At 37.2% G+C, this 14,992-nt stretch overlaps 2 protein-coding genes across 6 annotated transcripts in view; both read right to left on the reverse strand.

Moving 5' to 3' along the window:
- MRPS28 (mitochondrial ribosomal protein S28) overlaps nucleotides 1-4,581 on the reverse strand; it is a 90,276-nt gene extending 85,695 nt beyond the window's left edge. Inside the window, exon 1 of one of the 3 annotated variants that reach the window (XM_045849414.1) lies at nucleotides 4,112-4,581. In XM_045849414.1, coding sequence (XP_045705370.1) covers nucleotides 4,112-4,327 — 216 coding nt within the window. In that variant the 5' untranslated portion in view covers nucleotides 4,328-4,581. The remainder of the gene's footprint in view (nucleotides 1-4,111) is intronic. The other 2 variants (XM_045849413.1, XM_045849416.1) reach the window with 2 other exon arrangements.
- Nucleotides 4,582-11,659: 7,078 nt separating this feature from the next.
- TPD52 (tumor protein D52) overlaps nucleotides 11,660-14,992 on the reverse strand; it is a 109,202-nt gene continuing 105,869 nt past the window's right edge. For 2 of the 3 annotated variants that reach the window (XM_045849412.1, XM_045849410.1), the window contains exons 5-6: nucleotides 14,377-14,437; nucleotides 11,660-11,953 (exon numbers count right to left, since the gene is read on the reverse strand). In XM_045849412.1, the coding sequence (XP_045705368.1) occupies nucleotides 11,834-11,953; nucleotides 14,377-14,437 (181 nt within the window). In that variant the 3' untranslated portion in view covers nucleotides 11,660-11,833. The remainder of the gene's footprint in view (nucleotides 11,954-14,376; nucleotides 14,438-14,992) is intronic. The other variant, XM_045849411.1, reaches the window with a different exon arrangement.

A 14,992-nucleotide genomic window follows, 5' to 3' on the forward strand; every position in this document is an offset into this window, starting at 1 on the left:
ACTGATTTCACCAGTTTTTACACAACTCCATCACATGTGGAGGTTCCTGCATTCACCACCACCATCCAGTTGCAGGATAGTTCCAACACCATAGGGACCCCTTGTGTTGTCCTTTTAAAGCTCTCTACCTCCCACTATCTCTCTTTCCTAACATTTAGCATCTACTGATCTGTTCTCCATCTCTATGATTCTGTCATTTCAAGAATGTTACTCAAATGGAATCACATGGTATAAAACATAAGCCTTTGGGACTGCCTTTTCTACTCAGTATGATTCCCTTGAGAGTCATTCAAGCTGATGTGTATGAACTGCTTGCTCCTTTGTATTGCTAAGGACCAAAGTTCATCTAACCATTAATCAGCTGAAGGACATCTGGGTTGTTTCCAGTTTGGGCTATTTCTAGTAAAGCTGTTAAGAACATTTGTGAAGAGGTTTTTATATGAAAGTACTGTTAAGTTTTAATTTCTCTGGGATCAATACTCTGTCTCAGTGTGTACTTATTTCCTTTGGGAGAACACATCTCAACTAGGTCAGGGGACTTGTTGAGTCACCTACTCCTGGACAGAGCATCTACCGTTCATCCTCTGTCCGTTGCAAACACCAAGAGTTTCCAAATGTTTAAACTGAATCAACCCTGTTGAATTTTATTCCCAAATCTCTACAAACCAGGCTCCACTCAAATGTGGATTTCCTTTATTTCCTGTTATTTAATGCCAATCAAAATAAACCTAAGAGTTATAATCATGGTATAAAATTTAATATAATTTTTTTAAAAATTTAATATGATTTTAGGAAAAACAGTAAAACAAAATCCAAACACATTAAAAGGAGGGAGTGAGATTACTGAACAAAAGCAAGACTTAAAAAAGATATATAAATAGTAAAAGCTAATGCTGCCTTAAGAAGTCATAAGAGTCTGACTGCTTATAATCAAATCATATGACTACTCATGAAACAAATACATGCAGAATATTTTCATGTTTTCCTGTAGAAAGGTATATTATTTATAAGCATTTCATTGGTGTTGATAAAAACTTACTTTCCCTAGAGATTTACATCTACTTCAACACACGTTTTCATTGTTTTTGTATTTACTGGTCATTTCCTTTAAACATGGTTTGAAAATGTTAGATTGCATTATGATACTGAAGATTTCAGAAGATTTTTATTACTAACTCAGAAATAATGCTCCTAGAATCCTCTAATGTAAAACGAGGGGCACCAGGGTTAGAAGCAAAAATGTTTTCAACATTCCTTTCATGTAAGTTTTTAAAATATGGGTATAATTTTTAAAGTTGTCAATATAAAACTAGTATGAAAACAGTGTTAAATAAAACTATATGACATTACTACTACATTGATTTAGCAGACTTAAAACTTACATTAAAAATATGAGACTTTTCTGCTGTATGTTGAAACAAATCCAGTAAATAAACTGTGATTTTGGGTTTTCCCAGTATTCTGAAAATATAAAATATCTGTTTAAATATTCTGTGGTCTGGAATATTCCAGCATTTTGAAGTAAAAAATACCAATAAAATATTCATGATAAAGTTAAAAGTGACATTTTAAAAATATTTGCATAAAATCTATTTATCACTAAAATGAAACTATAAACTGTCTTGTAACATCAATATTCTACATAGATAAGCTAAAACAGTAAAATGTTATCCTCCATTTTGAAATAATAAAATGTTCTATTGTGTGGCCTTAAACACTCTTGCAAATCATTTTTTCACTGTGCTGAAGAACAATATGCCATCCTTTACCCTTAAGGAACAGTAATACTCATATAATAGAAAACCAATTCTTTGCTCAACTATTGCCACCTTGTGGCTGTAAGATGGGTGATCAGTTATAGCAAAGCTCTCAATCAGTTTAACAGGTTCTACAAATCTCTACCGACCTGAGAGAGTTACAGGTTTTAAAATATTTTTAAAAAGACACAAAGCTAACGGACTTAAAATATATATCTTTTATTAGTCCTCTATACATATTATATTGGTTACAGAAATGAAAAGAACTTGGTCCCTACCCCAGAGGGCGGGGGGAACTAGTTGAAGACTCAGATGCATAAACCAATATTAAAAGTAATGAATGAAGCAAAGAAAAGTGGGAAGTGAGCATGGGAAGAGGGCATCCCTCTACACAAAACAATGGAATATTTCATGTCATTTAAACTTGACATCCTTTTAACTAGTAACCTCACAGAAATTTGAGATAAGGAATTCATGAACTGTCCTTGATTAAATTCCTACCCGCAGAGAAAAGTTCCTTTAAAGGATAACTTGCTTGGCTCTTACTGAATATCACTTATTTCTGAGGCCATACATATAGATACATAAGTCTGTACTTTAAGGATAAGAATTAAATCAATGGGTACACACATCCACTGACAGAACCATAATTGAAACCAGCACTGTCTGAATCTGGAACTTACACTCTGAAACAGTAATAATATAGTTCAAAACTGTACCAACCAATTTGTGAGTTTTTAAATATGACTACTTGTACTTAATTAGCTTACATTTTTATATGCATATATAAAATCTCCAAAAGTTGCTCTTTCTAAAATATACCCTTCAGTCTTGAGAAAATGAGGAAAGACAAAAGGGGGCTTTAACCCTTCCCACAATAACCATCAGTGCTACTTAAATTTTTTAAAGTAAGCAAATATTGCTTTGTAAAATTAATTTTTTTTTCAAAAATCCTGAGCACACAATAGAGATGAACTTTATTCATTCTAAGGATACTTGTAAACAGCATCAGCAACTTCAAAAAGTAAAGTGAATCCCTGGCTGGGTGGCTTAGTTAGTTGGAGCACTATCCCATTCATCAAAAGGTTGCAGATGGTCATGGCACATACCTAGGTTGCAAGTTCCATCCCAAGTTGGGCATGCATGGGAGGCAACCTATCAATATTTCAATCGATATTTCGATATTTTCCCTCATATCGATGTTTCTCTCTCCCTCTTCCTCGCTCTCTAAAATCAATAAATATATCCTTGGATGAGGATTTAAAAAAAATAAAGCGAAAGTTTCTTTCATAAAGCTGAATCTCTCTACACCTAATTACTGTTCATATTTCTCATCATAAATACACAAAGTCAGAAAAACACTAAAAATTTCCAATTAATATTAAAATCAAAAGTATTTACATTTATCTTATTACTCTTATAATTGTTGATCAATTATTATTCTCGATTAGATCAAAACTGGTATGTTCAAACTTGTACTATTTTCATTTATAAACTGTTTTTGAAGTTCAAATATGCACTACGTGTACAATTCATTCATTCACCCATTTGGCAAACACTGAGAGCCCACTAAGGGTCAAGCACTGTGCTAGATGCCAAGCATTCTTTTTTCTATAATCCAGGACACCACCAGTCTGTGAACTGTTTGGTACTGGTTCCCAAGGAGATAAGTAGAGAAACTGTTTTCATGTAACTTAATATTGCCAGACATCCAATCTCACATACGCTGAATCTAGTAATGTCTATTTCTTCCATTTCTTTTACCTACCAAGTCTATTGTATTTTATAAAAGTACTGCCTGAATCAGATGAGAATTTTTAAGTCATTTACAGAGAAGTGAGACACACTGACAGGTTAAACTGTTCGGCTCAAGTTCAGAGAGACAGTAATTCTCTCATTTACCTATCCACTGAATTGCACTAAGCACCACACTGGAGCTACAGTCTAAAACGAGACAAGCAGAGGGCCCAGCAGCCTCTTCGGTATGAGTCAGATTCGCCTGCGAGTCCAGGCGAATACTGCCTCAAGAAGATACGAGCAAGGGTGTGGACTTGGCAGGTCCAGAATGTAAAATACCGCACAGAAGCACAACAAAAGGAGGAAAATCAGCAACCAGGACCCCAGTTCCAAGTGGCCTGTGGGCCCTGAAACACCCTGGGTCCACGTTCCAATCCCTACGCCAGGCCCCGCCCAGTATTTTAGCCTCACCCGCCCAAAGCCAGGCTAGGTCCCGACTCTGGGCTCCACGGTATAAATCGTGGCCTACGCGACGCTCGGTCGCACCTCCCCACGCCGGGCTCCGCCCTACTCCCTGTCCCTCCTGCCACAGCTCTGGCACAGCACCCGCGTCTTACCCTCGTCCGTCCAGGCTCCTGCTTGTGCTGCAGCTCCGATAGCCGCTCCACGGCACTCGCAAAGCCGCCTGGGCGCGTTCTACACTCCGTAAACTCAAAACTCTCACTGCCGAAGTGACTCTCAGTGCCTACGCCTCGACTTGGCCAAAAGAAGAGGAACACGCGCAGGAAATGACTCTCGGAAGTCAAGGCACGGGTCCGACACAGCGCCGCCATGACTGCTCCAGCTAGAACCTTTGACCTTTAACCTCTCCGTCAGCGTTCAGGTCATGGGTGGAGCAACGAAAGCTCCGCCCGCTTGCCGCAGAGCTCTAACGACAGGCTGGGGTGTTGCAGGCGGCGTGCTCTCGGAGTTGAAGGTGAGATCGGTAATGTTGGAAGACTTAAGTTGTTGACCAACGGTCCACTTCTGACAGACATCCGTTTAGTTTAGGTGGAAAGCGTTTTACAACCCAGGAATTTCGCCTTCCCAGGCATCCCGTTGGCCTTGTCCTGCGGTAAATTCGGTAACTCTACACTCTTTGGTCCCTCCGCCTTTGCTTGTGCCCCTGGTGGGCGCAAGACTTATCCCCCACCGCTCTTCAGGTCTTGGTTGGAACCAAAAATACATACTATGGTGCCCCTCTGGTTTTCTCTATTCCATTTTGCACTTCTTAATATGTCATATAGTTGACGCACAGTAATTTTGTTCAGCTTCTGCACCCCCGACTTCGTAAATTCTGTGAGGGCAGGAATTTTGCTATTGGATGGTTGATCCCTTTTCAGACATTTGTGAAATCCTGGATTCATTTTATCTGTCTTGCCTTTTCTGCCTTCAGCCCGCCCACGTTACAAGATACTAATTATGCCCTGACCGTTATGTCTCAGTGGATTGAGTGTCGGCCTGTGAACTAAAGGGTTCCCTGATGGATTTTCGGAGGACATGCCTGGGTTGCTGGCCAGGTTCTCAGTTGGGGGCCAGCGAGGGGCAAGCACACATTGATGTTTCTCTCCCTCTCTTTTCCCCTTCCTTCTCTAAAACTGAATAAAATCTTTAAAATAATACTAATATTTCTGAGACTTTTTGTCACCTCTACAAATCTATAATCTTTTAGGCAATTGGGAAATTTCAGAATGTGCATAAATATGCACTACCAGAGCTTCCCCCAGCCCACTTCACTCGTGATTTTTCTCCCTTTTCTTCCCAATGTTAACTCCCAGAATTAGCCCACACTCTTCAAAACTGGGCCAAACACCCTACGTGAAGTTTTGTGAATTAAGCTATCCACCCATCTTCTACCCAGCAATTTTATATTAATTAGTTATGCAATTATTTATATGTACTTATTTTGGGGGGAGGTGGCAAGCACCCTTTCCAATTCATTTACAGGTATTTGGACAGAAGGGATTTTTATGTATGACCACAATCCCTACTTTAATCATGTGTTCATGTTTTTGTCAATTGTATAATCAGACAGTATACAGAGCACTAGAAATACACTAACCTTGGAATGGTGCATAATTGTATGAATTACATGCTTACAGACATTATTATTAGCCAACTGTAAAGTAATCCTTACAAATTCAGTAAGGGGCTTAAGACAAATTCTGCTCCAGGTGAGTTCTTCCTTCTTGGCGCTTAAACCATTTATTTTCCTTGGCCATTACTGAAGTCTTGGGCAAGACATTTTGCATTATTCTGTTGCTACTTCCTTTTTCCCTTCAGGGAAAAGTGTGGTAAATTATAACAAGCATTGGCCTGTGACCTTAAGAATGCTTAATTCTAGTCCTGACTCTAATCCTGACCCTAGGCAAGCCAATTTAATGTTAATTTGTTTCCTCACTTGTAAAACCAAGATGTGAGACTCTGTGTTAAATTTAAGGAAGTGTGTGTAAAGTTAACTACATCAGTATCTACAGGATAAGTGGGATTAGTAATATCCCAGCTCTTAAATTCAGATTATGTTTTTTTCCTGCCTCAGCCAGATGATAAATTCCTTGAGGATTGTGACAACAGGCATTTTGGGACAAATCTTCAAGTTTTTAACATGTGAGGGAGTTCATATCAACTGATTTCAAGTTATGCTAAGTTCTTTGCCTTTGGTAGAGCATCAGAAGCATCAAATGAGAGGAACTGTAAAGGACTGGCCAAATCAACAAGGAGATATCCACACACTGTCCTTGCCTATTCAATCACCAACTGTAACATCAGCTCTAATGCAGTGCTTTAACATCTTCATGACATCTCAGGGATTTTGATCCTGCACTACCCTTTGAACCACACCTTCTTTAACAACAGGCCTCTTTCTTCCACTATAGCAGGGGTGTCAAACTCATTTTTACCAGGGGCCACATCAACCTTGCAGTTGCCTTCAAAGGGCTGAAATAATTTTAGGACTGAATAAATGTAACTACTCCTTAACTGTTAAGGAGTTGAAATTACATTCAGCCCTTTGAAGGCAACCGTGAGGCTGATGTGGCCCCCACTGAAAATGAGTTTGACACCACTCCCCTATAGCTTTCGAAATGTTAGTATACTTTGTAAAAACATTAGTAATGGCTGGTGGCAAGGAAAGTGAATGGAAATAGTTCATGGCCTGGCTTTATATGGCCTGGCTGTGATCTCATCTATAAAAAGGTGATGGTGTCATGACTGGTGTGGCTGAGTTGGTTGGGCATCATCCCACAAAGTGAAAGGTTGCTGATTCCATTCTGGGTCAGGGTACATGCCTGAGTTGTGGGTTTGGTTCCTGGTTAGGTGCATGCAAGAGGCAACTGATCAATGTTTCTCTCCCTCTCCCCCTCCCTTCCCCTCTCTCTAAAAATAAAAATATTAAAAAGGTGACATTGCCACACCTTTGAGTAAAATACCAAAGGAAATGAGTGTATTGTACAATTCCCAACACCTACTGAAAGCTCAATAAATAGTGGCTACTAGTGGCTTAAATGGAGGTGACCAGGAGGTGATTAGAAATTCATGCCTGTGAAGCATACATGAAAACCTGGAAAAAAAGATAGGGCTAACTATACATTGGAGAGATAGTAGTGTCACTCTAGTCTTTTCAGCCATAGATATGAATAAGACCATTAAGGAGATAATGTATGTAATGGGTTGGCCAAAAAGTCCATTTAATTTTTTCCATAAAACACATTTTTCATTTTTACCAATAACTGTATTGATTTGGATATTTTCAGTATGTTGGTTACATCCCATGTGGTAGAATGTTGTTCTCAGTGTCTCAATTTGATCACTATCAACTTCAATTGGTCTACTCCCACTATGGAACATCATCCAGTGAGAAATCTCAGCACTGAACTTTGCAAACCACTTTTGACATGTTCAGTCTGCCACAGCACCTTCTCCATACACTACAGAAACATTTTTTTTGCATTTCAGTTGAGTTTTTACTATTCATAAAATAATAAAGCATAACATGTTTAAAATGTTGGATATGTTCTTCCATCTTCAATATTAAAAATGGCTACAAAAACATTCACCAATTTTGGTGTTTTTTCAAAGTGCAGGTTGATATGACAGCTGTATCAATACAGTCTAACAAAATTGTTTTGAATGAAGTTCAAGACAACTCAGCACTACTAGAACCATCTTATGGAAAAAAACCAAATGAACTTTTTGGCCAACCCAACAGAAAATGAGTGAGGATAGGCAATAACATTTAAGAACATGAAAGAAAGGAATATCTGAAAATAGTCAAACTGGAAAACAACAAGACACTCAAGCCTAGAATCCAAGGGGGAGGCTTTAAAGCACATTGAAATGGAGTGTTAAAGATAACTACCCACCTAATATATTCAAATAACAAAATTGTTTTATTCTGTGTCCTAGGAAAACCACCGCATTAAAATAATCACTGCCAGCCAACCTCATTAAGTAACATCAAAATTACATATGCAAGTTGGCAAGAATTTTGGTTGACCTACAGCATTTATTTAAATATGAAATCCTGGCAGATGACAGGCATATGCAGGTCCTGCCCTCTTGTGGCTTCCAAATTGAGTTATTTTGGATTATTTTGGTTTCAGAATCATCAGAACATGAAAATTGTGAAGTCTAAGGTTTACAGTTTACTTAAAAGTGATAATGTTTTTATGTTAACTGTCACCCAACGTGGTCTCTGTAATTGATCCAATTACAATGGGATAGTCACTAATTAATGGTCTTCTCACTAAGGGCAAAATCTGATTTTTCATCTTGGTTTTAAGAGCTATGAAGAAATGTACACAATGTGATTAAATTTATATGGAATTATAGAAAATGCAAACTAATCTATACTGACAAAGCAGATGGGGTAAGTAAAAGAGGGCAAAAGGGAATGATTACCAAAGGGCATAAGGAAACTGGTGAATGGGACAATGGATGTTTATCATCTTGACTGGTGATGGTTTCATGGGTATATAAATATGTTGAAACATCAAACTATACACTTTAAATTTGAGCCATTTTTGTATTTCAATTACACCTCAAGAAAATTGTTTTTAAAAATAAATAAATATGTGATTGTGACACAGGACTTTATGTAGCATGACCTCTGACCCACACAGCACGTACTCACTGACAAATACCTCTTAGTGGTCAGCATATAGCTTTTTCAGGGTTTTTTGTCTGTTTGTTTGTTTCAAAGATTTTATTTCTTTTTAGAGGGAAAGGGAAGGAGAAAGAGAGGGAGAGAAACATTGATCGGTTGCCTTACACTCTGACTAGGGACAAACCTGCAACCCAGGCACATGTCCTGACCAGGAACCAAACCAGCAACCTTTCACTTTGCAGGACATGGTGCAACCAACTGAGCCACACCAGGCAGGGATGTTTTGTTTGATACACTGATTCTGTTTTGTTTGATAGCTGCTTATGGTTTTTTTCCATGTCCAGGACATGAAGTTATATTTTTTCTCAACAGACAGGTAATACATAAAGACCCATACCCAAATTATAGAATATTTATTGTTTACAAATACTATACAAAAGAGAAATAGACAGTGTTCACTTCTTGATGAACAGATCCAGAAATAGTGATTCCAAATTAAACACACTTTTTCTCTATTTCAGTTGTTTCTTTGAGTTACCAAGATGATTATCCAGTGAATTCTACTTTCTTTCATTGATTACTTTGGTCTCATAAGCATTAGAATTCTTGCTTTATTTTCCACAAACTCTATAAACCAAAGACATTCCTTTGTTAGGAAACGACAATTTCAGGGATGATTTTCTCTGATGCTTCTTGAATCCTTGAATATCTGAGATTTGCTCTCAAGTTGCTGTTTTCTTAAAGTGTCAAACAAAACACAACGGAGTAGAACTGTGAGCTCATGACATTGAATCTTCCACAAAGATAATTTTGAATAATTTTTCTAAAACCATGTCTATTTTTCTAAATTCATTCTCCCTCTACATTTGACTACTTTTAAGAGGTAACTTACTGTACAGTAGATTAAATCACTTTTAGATTAAGTGTAGTGATTCTGATTTCTTCTTCCACAGCTATCTTCATTACCCGCATACACCCATCCTACTTTCCACACCTATTTCCATCACTTCTCACCATAAGCTAAAGAGACTTGGGGATATTTCACTTAACTAAAAATATTGCCATCTTACTCCATTTTGCCTTGTTGACAAGATAGTAATGGCAGGATGCTTAAGAAACTTATGATGAAAAGTTAATTTTGATAAAAAATTTGAAAGATGACACAGTTGACAGAAAAATATAACTCAATGGTTACGCTGAGTAACCACAATATTTCTATTTAAAAAAACAGATCTATTCCTCTGGGACAATGCTTCAATGACCCTTCCCTTAAAATCCTCTATAAAGAAATAATTTATAATATGTATAATGATTTAAAGCAGATGGTAAAAAAAAAAGCCTCCTTTAAAAAGAAAAAATAGCATAGACACCCATTGCCTCTTTAAGACAACAAGCTGTTTCCATACCATTGGTCTCATAATAATATAAATATTGAGACCTATACTATTGGTATATGTAATTTATTAAGTTTTCACACGTAATAAAGCAGAGTTTCAGTTGCATCTAAAGTGCTAACAAAAGCTCTAGTAAGACAGGCATCGTGTTAATTTATAACGGTCAACACTGCATTTTCAAATGTGGTTTTCCTAAGATAATTTACAGTGAAGTAAATCTAGTCATGCTTTATAAAAATGCTTTAGGTCACTCCAAGCTTGGCAATTAACATTTGGCATAAACAATAATAAAACAATCACAACTTGATAAATAACAAATACAGTATTGTAGGCATATCCATACACAGCATAAGGAAAAGGTAGTGGTGATGAATAAATAAGTATTAGAACTAATAGAGCACTGTTGCCTCTATGCAGATATTTCCAAAGGCTTTGGTGCATTCGGCTCTGACACCCAGTTTTTGAAGTAGGGGACAGTGTCTACAGAATCATTTAATAATTTTTAACACACTGAAAACAAACAGGTAGAAGCCCTGGCTGGCGTAGCTCAGTGGATTGAGCACGGGCTGGGAACCAAAGTGTCCCAGGTTCGATTCCCAGCCAGGGTACATTCCTGGGTTGCAGGCCATAACCCCCAGCAACCGCACATTGATGTCTGTCTGTCTGTCTGTCTGTCTGTCTCTCCCCCTGCTTCCCTCTCTAAAAATAAATAAATAAAATCTTAAAAAAATTAAAAAAAAAAAAAGAAAAAACAGGTAGAAAATGAGTTGATTTTTATTAATGCATTAAATTCTCGAGTTATTACCAACCCCTTCATGTAATCAAGTTACACTAGTCTGTGTGCTTAATTTTAAATGGTGCTAAATTAATTAAATGAAGACAGGGATGTTTCCCCTAATGTGATTGATTTTAGCATTTTTAAGTATAACTAGATCTAAAACCTTGCTGACTTTTGAATTGAATATTTGATGAGAGTATTCCTATTTTAACCTGATAATACAGTATGCTCAATTCAAAATATATAGGCTATTTACTCTGAAACTCAAATTTAATCTGGTGAAAAACAGGTTGATGTAAGTGGCATAAGAACTAGTACACTGAAATGATTACTGTCACAAATGGTGACTAGGATGTGAGAGGTCCACTCTCCAGTCACTAAGGAGTTTGGATTACTGTACATACTGCCACTTGCAAAACTCTTAATAAGTTGGATATAAGAACTGATTACTTATTATGATGTCTTCAGACACCCAAGATATAAAATGACCTTATACCAAAACAGTGTCTACTCAAAAGTAATTTTTGTAGCTGGTAGTTCTTTGAAGGTAAAGAAAGTTATGCCGAACTTTTAATAACCAGGATTCAGAAAATTTAAAGGAACAATTTTAGTTAGAAATCAAATATCCAGAGGTACAAAAAGGAAAAATAGAAAATCACATAGAAAACAGAGATCAAACCAGCATCCCCAATCCAGAGCAGAGCAATTTTGTAAAGTAGGAACACCATTATGATAACCTGCTGCTACTCAATTCATTCTAGTGAGGGCCCCCAGGTATCCTACACATGTTTTTGTAATGGTGCTTCCTAAATAAAGGGCCTGAAATGCACATTGAAGGATGTTTCCCAAGTACAGAGGTGAAGATACTTTTATTTTATTCAATCCACAGACTATTTGGTCAAAAAAATATGTAAGGCTAAATAAAAGCACATGGGGTGGGAATTCATGGCAATGACCATTGACAAGATGTGCTTGGGTCTTGCTGGCAGCATCTGGCAGTGGGTAGCAGGACAAAGGCAGGATCTCACAGGCCCTCCCGAGTCTGTTCTGGAAGAGGTTCCACAGATGTGGCGCTAGCATTTGCAGTTGAATTCAAGACTTCTCCAAAATCACCACCAGCAGGCTTGGTTCCCCCTACTTTCGACTTTTTAGAAAGTTCAGAAAGGAAAAAGACATCGTGAAACACACTTAAGTGGGTCTGCATAAAGTTAACTCAGATTTTGCTTTTGAGAACAAATCAGGAACCAATAGCTCAGTGGTTAATTATTTTACACATAGGAAGTTTAGTACTGTTGTAGTGTTTGGTGCAGTTCAATAGAAAAACATGTAGTCTTCCCTGCTGAAATATTCAGGTTTGTAAATTCTGTCTTTTTTTCCCTATCTGCTGTTTGTTCTTCACAGGGAAATCTGTCTAGAGAACTCTGAAAGGCCTATTATTCTAAAATGTAAATTGAATTCTCTTTATATTTGGATGACACTTTGTCGCCCATCAAATTGTGCATTCAGCACCACTCATTCACATATATGATAGACTTCAACAAAGGAAAGGAACATATGTATCTTCCCTACTTACAATGCCAACTTTCTCACCCATTGCTAGTAAGAGTGTGGCCCAAGGATGCAGACATCACCTGGGAGCTTGTTAGAAATACAGAATCTCAGCTCCACCTCCCCACTTCCATCTATCTACTGAACTGAAATCTGCACTTGAACAACATTTCCAGGTGCTCCCTACAGACTGGATAGTGTGAAATACTACTCCAACTTATCTGGCCAGAAACTGGGTCAATAAATGTGTCTTGATGAAGATACCTGCTTTACTTTACATTTGTACAATATTCTATATGTCCAGAGCCCTTATATATGTCACTTCATCCTTAACAACACTGATATCTATGTTACATCTCATTACTGAACAACAAGGAAGTGACTACATTGAGAAACCAGTCAGTGACCAAGGATACAACTCACAGTGGGTTTAACTTGACCTTGCTCTCAGCTCACTCTTAACTGACTTGCCAGAGACTCATTAACAACTGGAATCTAGCTGAAATTTTCTTTCTCATTCCTTTTTGGTCTTCCATCCAAAATCTTTGGAAAATGTGAATAGCTTATATACTGTCTATTGATCTATTAAGACACATTCCCTGATCATAAGAAAATGTTAAGACTCCTTAAAATTCAACATGTCTAAAACAACTCCTCAGGCACCTGGGAGTAATTGTGATCTGGTGATCTGCCCCCCCCCTTACTCCACATCTGATCAATCACTACCTTTTGTCTGTTGTTTCTAAATTCTAAACACCTCTCAACTTTGTCCCATTGGCACTAACTTAATTTGCCATCACTTATGGACTGGATTACAACCTAACAGTATTTGGTTTTCTCTCCATAAGCAGACCCTGTTTCTATAATTTAAAAATAAGGGGCTACAGCCCTAGCTGGTGTGGCTCACTGGGTTAAGTGCTGGCCTGCGAACTAGAGGGTCTCCGGTTTGATTCCCAGTCAGGGCACATGCCTGGTTTATGGGCCAGGTCCCCAGTAGGGGCCACTTGAGAGGCAACCACACTATGGTGTATCTCTGTCTCCCTCCCTCCCTTATCTCTCTAAGGAATAAATAAAATCTAAAAAAAAAAAAGCCTTCAAAAAATAAATAAAAATAAGGGTCTACATCACAATTATGAAACACTAAATCTGAATATTTGTTTTTAAGTTGATTTATATAAAACATTTAAGATATTCATAATCCTTAAAAAATATCCACCATAATTATCAGAATTAGCTTAGGAAGAAATGAACATATGGGCTGTGCCCAACTCTGTAGAGAAGATTGGGCAGTAGATGGGAACTAAATGACCTTTCCAGTGACTTGTGGTCCTAAGAGTGGATGCCTTTATAATTTTGAATATAATCTTGAAGATAATATAATTTACTAAGTTAATAAAGCTAATCATTATGGGAAAATGCCCACCTTCACTGAAATCAAAGCAATCAGAAATTAAAACAGTGAATCATCAATGATGATCACCATAGGATCATCATAATAAGAATGTCCATTACTGAACAAACAACATCCATTATAAGGCATATGTAAGCAACCATTACACATAATATTGAGAAAGAATACTAAATGATATAAAAGTGTTTATGATGTATAGTTAATCCTTTTTTAAAAACTTAGGAATCTTATATACATATAGCACTGTGTCTGGGTGGTAGGACCAATTTTTTATCATACTTTTGTGCTTTTCTATATTATTTTTGATTTTCTACAATAAAATTTATATTAAATATTCTCCAATTACAAAAGTATTTGAAGTGAATAATGCTAAAAGCATCACAAACTTCTAAAGTACTATTGTTTTTTAAATCATGCATTTCTTTTCAGCACTTAGAATGCTACATATACAGTCAAAAATTGATTAAAAGTTGATCACTTTAAATACCCATTAATCATGTAAAGAATAAAGTTATTAAAGTTGTTATTTCAGAAAGTTAGTAATTTGAATAATTTACCCACACCAAAGAAAGTTCAGGCATCAAAGATAACACAAAGACCCTGTTCACCTCTCTACTTGCCTTTAAGTTTTCAACCTTTTCTTCAAATGATTTGAAAGTTGGAGAGTTTCTGTGGAGAGAGAAAAAGAAACAAGTAGTAAAATCTTGAGCACTGAAAAATAACCCTAGCAATTTTGAAAATATCATTAGTTGACTGTATTCCTCATAACCATTACTGTCAGCAAAAGAACAGTTGTATTTATCTATACTACAGGTTTGCAGGCGTACACACAAATATGTGTTATGTAAGATTATCCACCTGTAAGATTTTTACAATGATGCTTTTGATCCCATGAATAGAGACAGTCTTGTGACAAGGAAACAAGTCAGGTAACACATTAATGCTATCACTTTCCTAACCAACTTGTCACAGTACCAGAAAATGCCACTATTGGGTCAGTTTAATTTTGATAAAGTACCATGCTCTAGAACTCATGTTTAAGTTCACTTGTTGCGTGGTACAGTTCCTTTGTGAACCCATGTCACCAAGCAGGACAAGTAGAACAGAAGAGGTCCCATAACAGATCGAGTTCCCAGGGGGCTTAGTAATAGGGAAGAAGAGACAAAGGAAGGAACACAGAAATGTGGCTTGGCCTCTTCACAAAGCTGCTCCACTGACACAAGC

Source organism: Phyllostomus hastatus, unplaced genomic scaffold, assembly GCF_019186645.2.
Source record: "Phyllostomus hastatus isolate PE091 unplaced genomic scaffold, TTU_PhHast_1.1 phas_contig_65, whole genome shotgun sequence".
Classification (NCBI taxonomy): domain Eukaryota; kingdom Metazoa; phylum Chordata; class Mammalia; order Chiroptera; family Phyllostomidae; genus Phyllostomus; species Phyllostomus hastatus.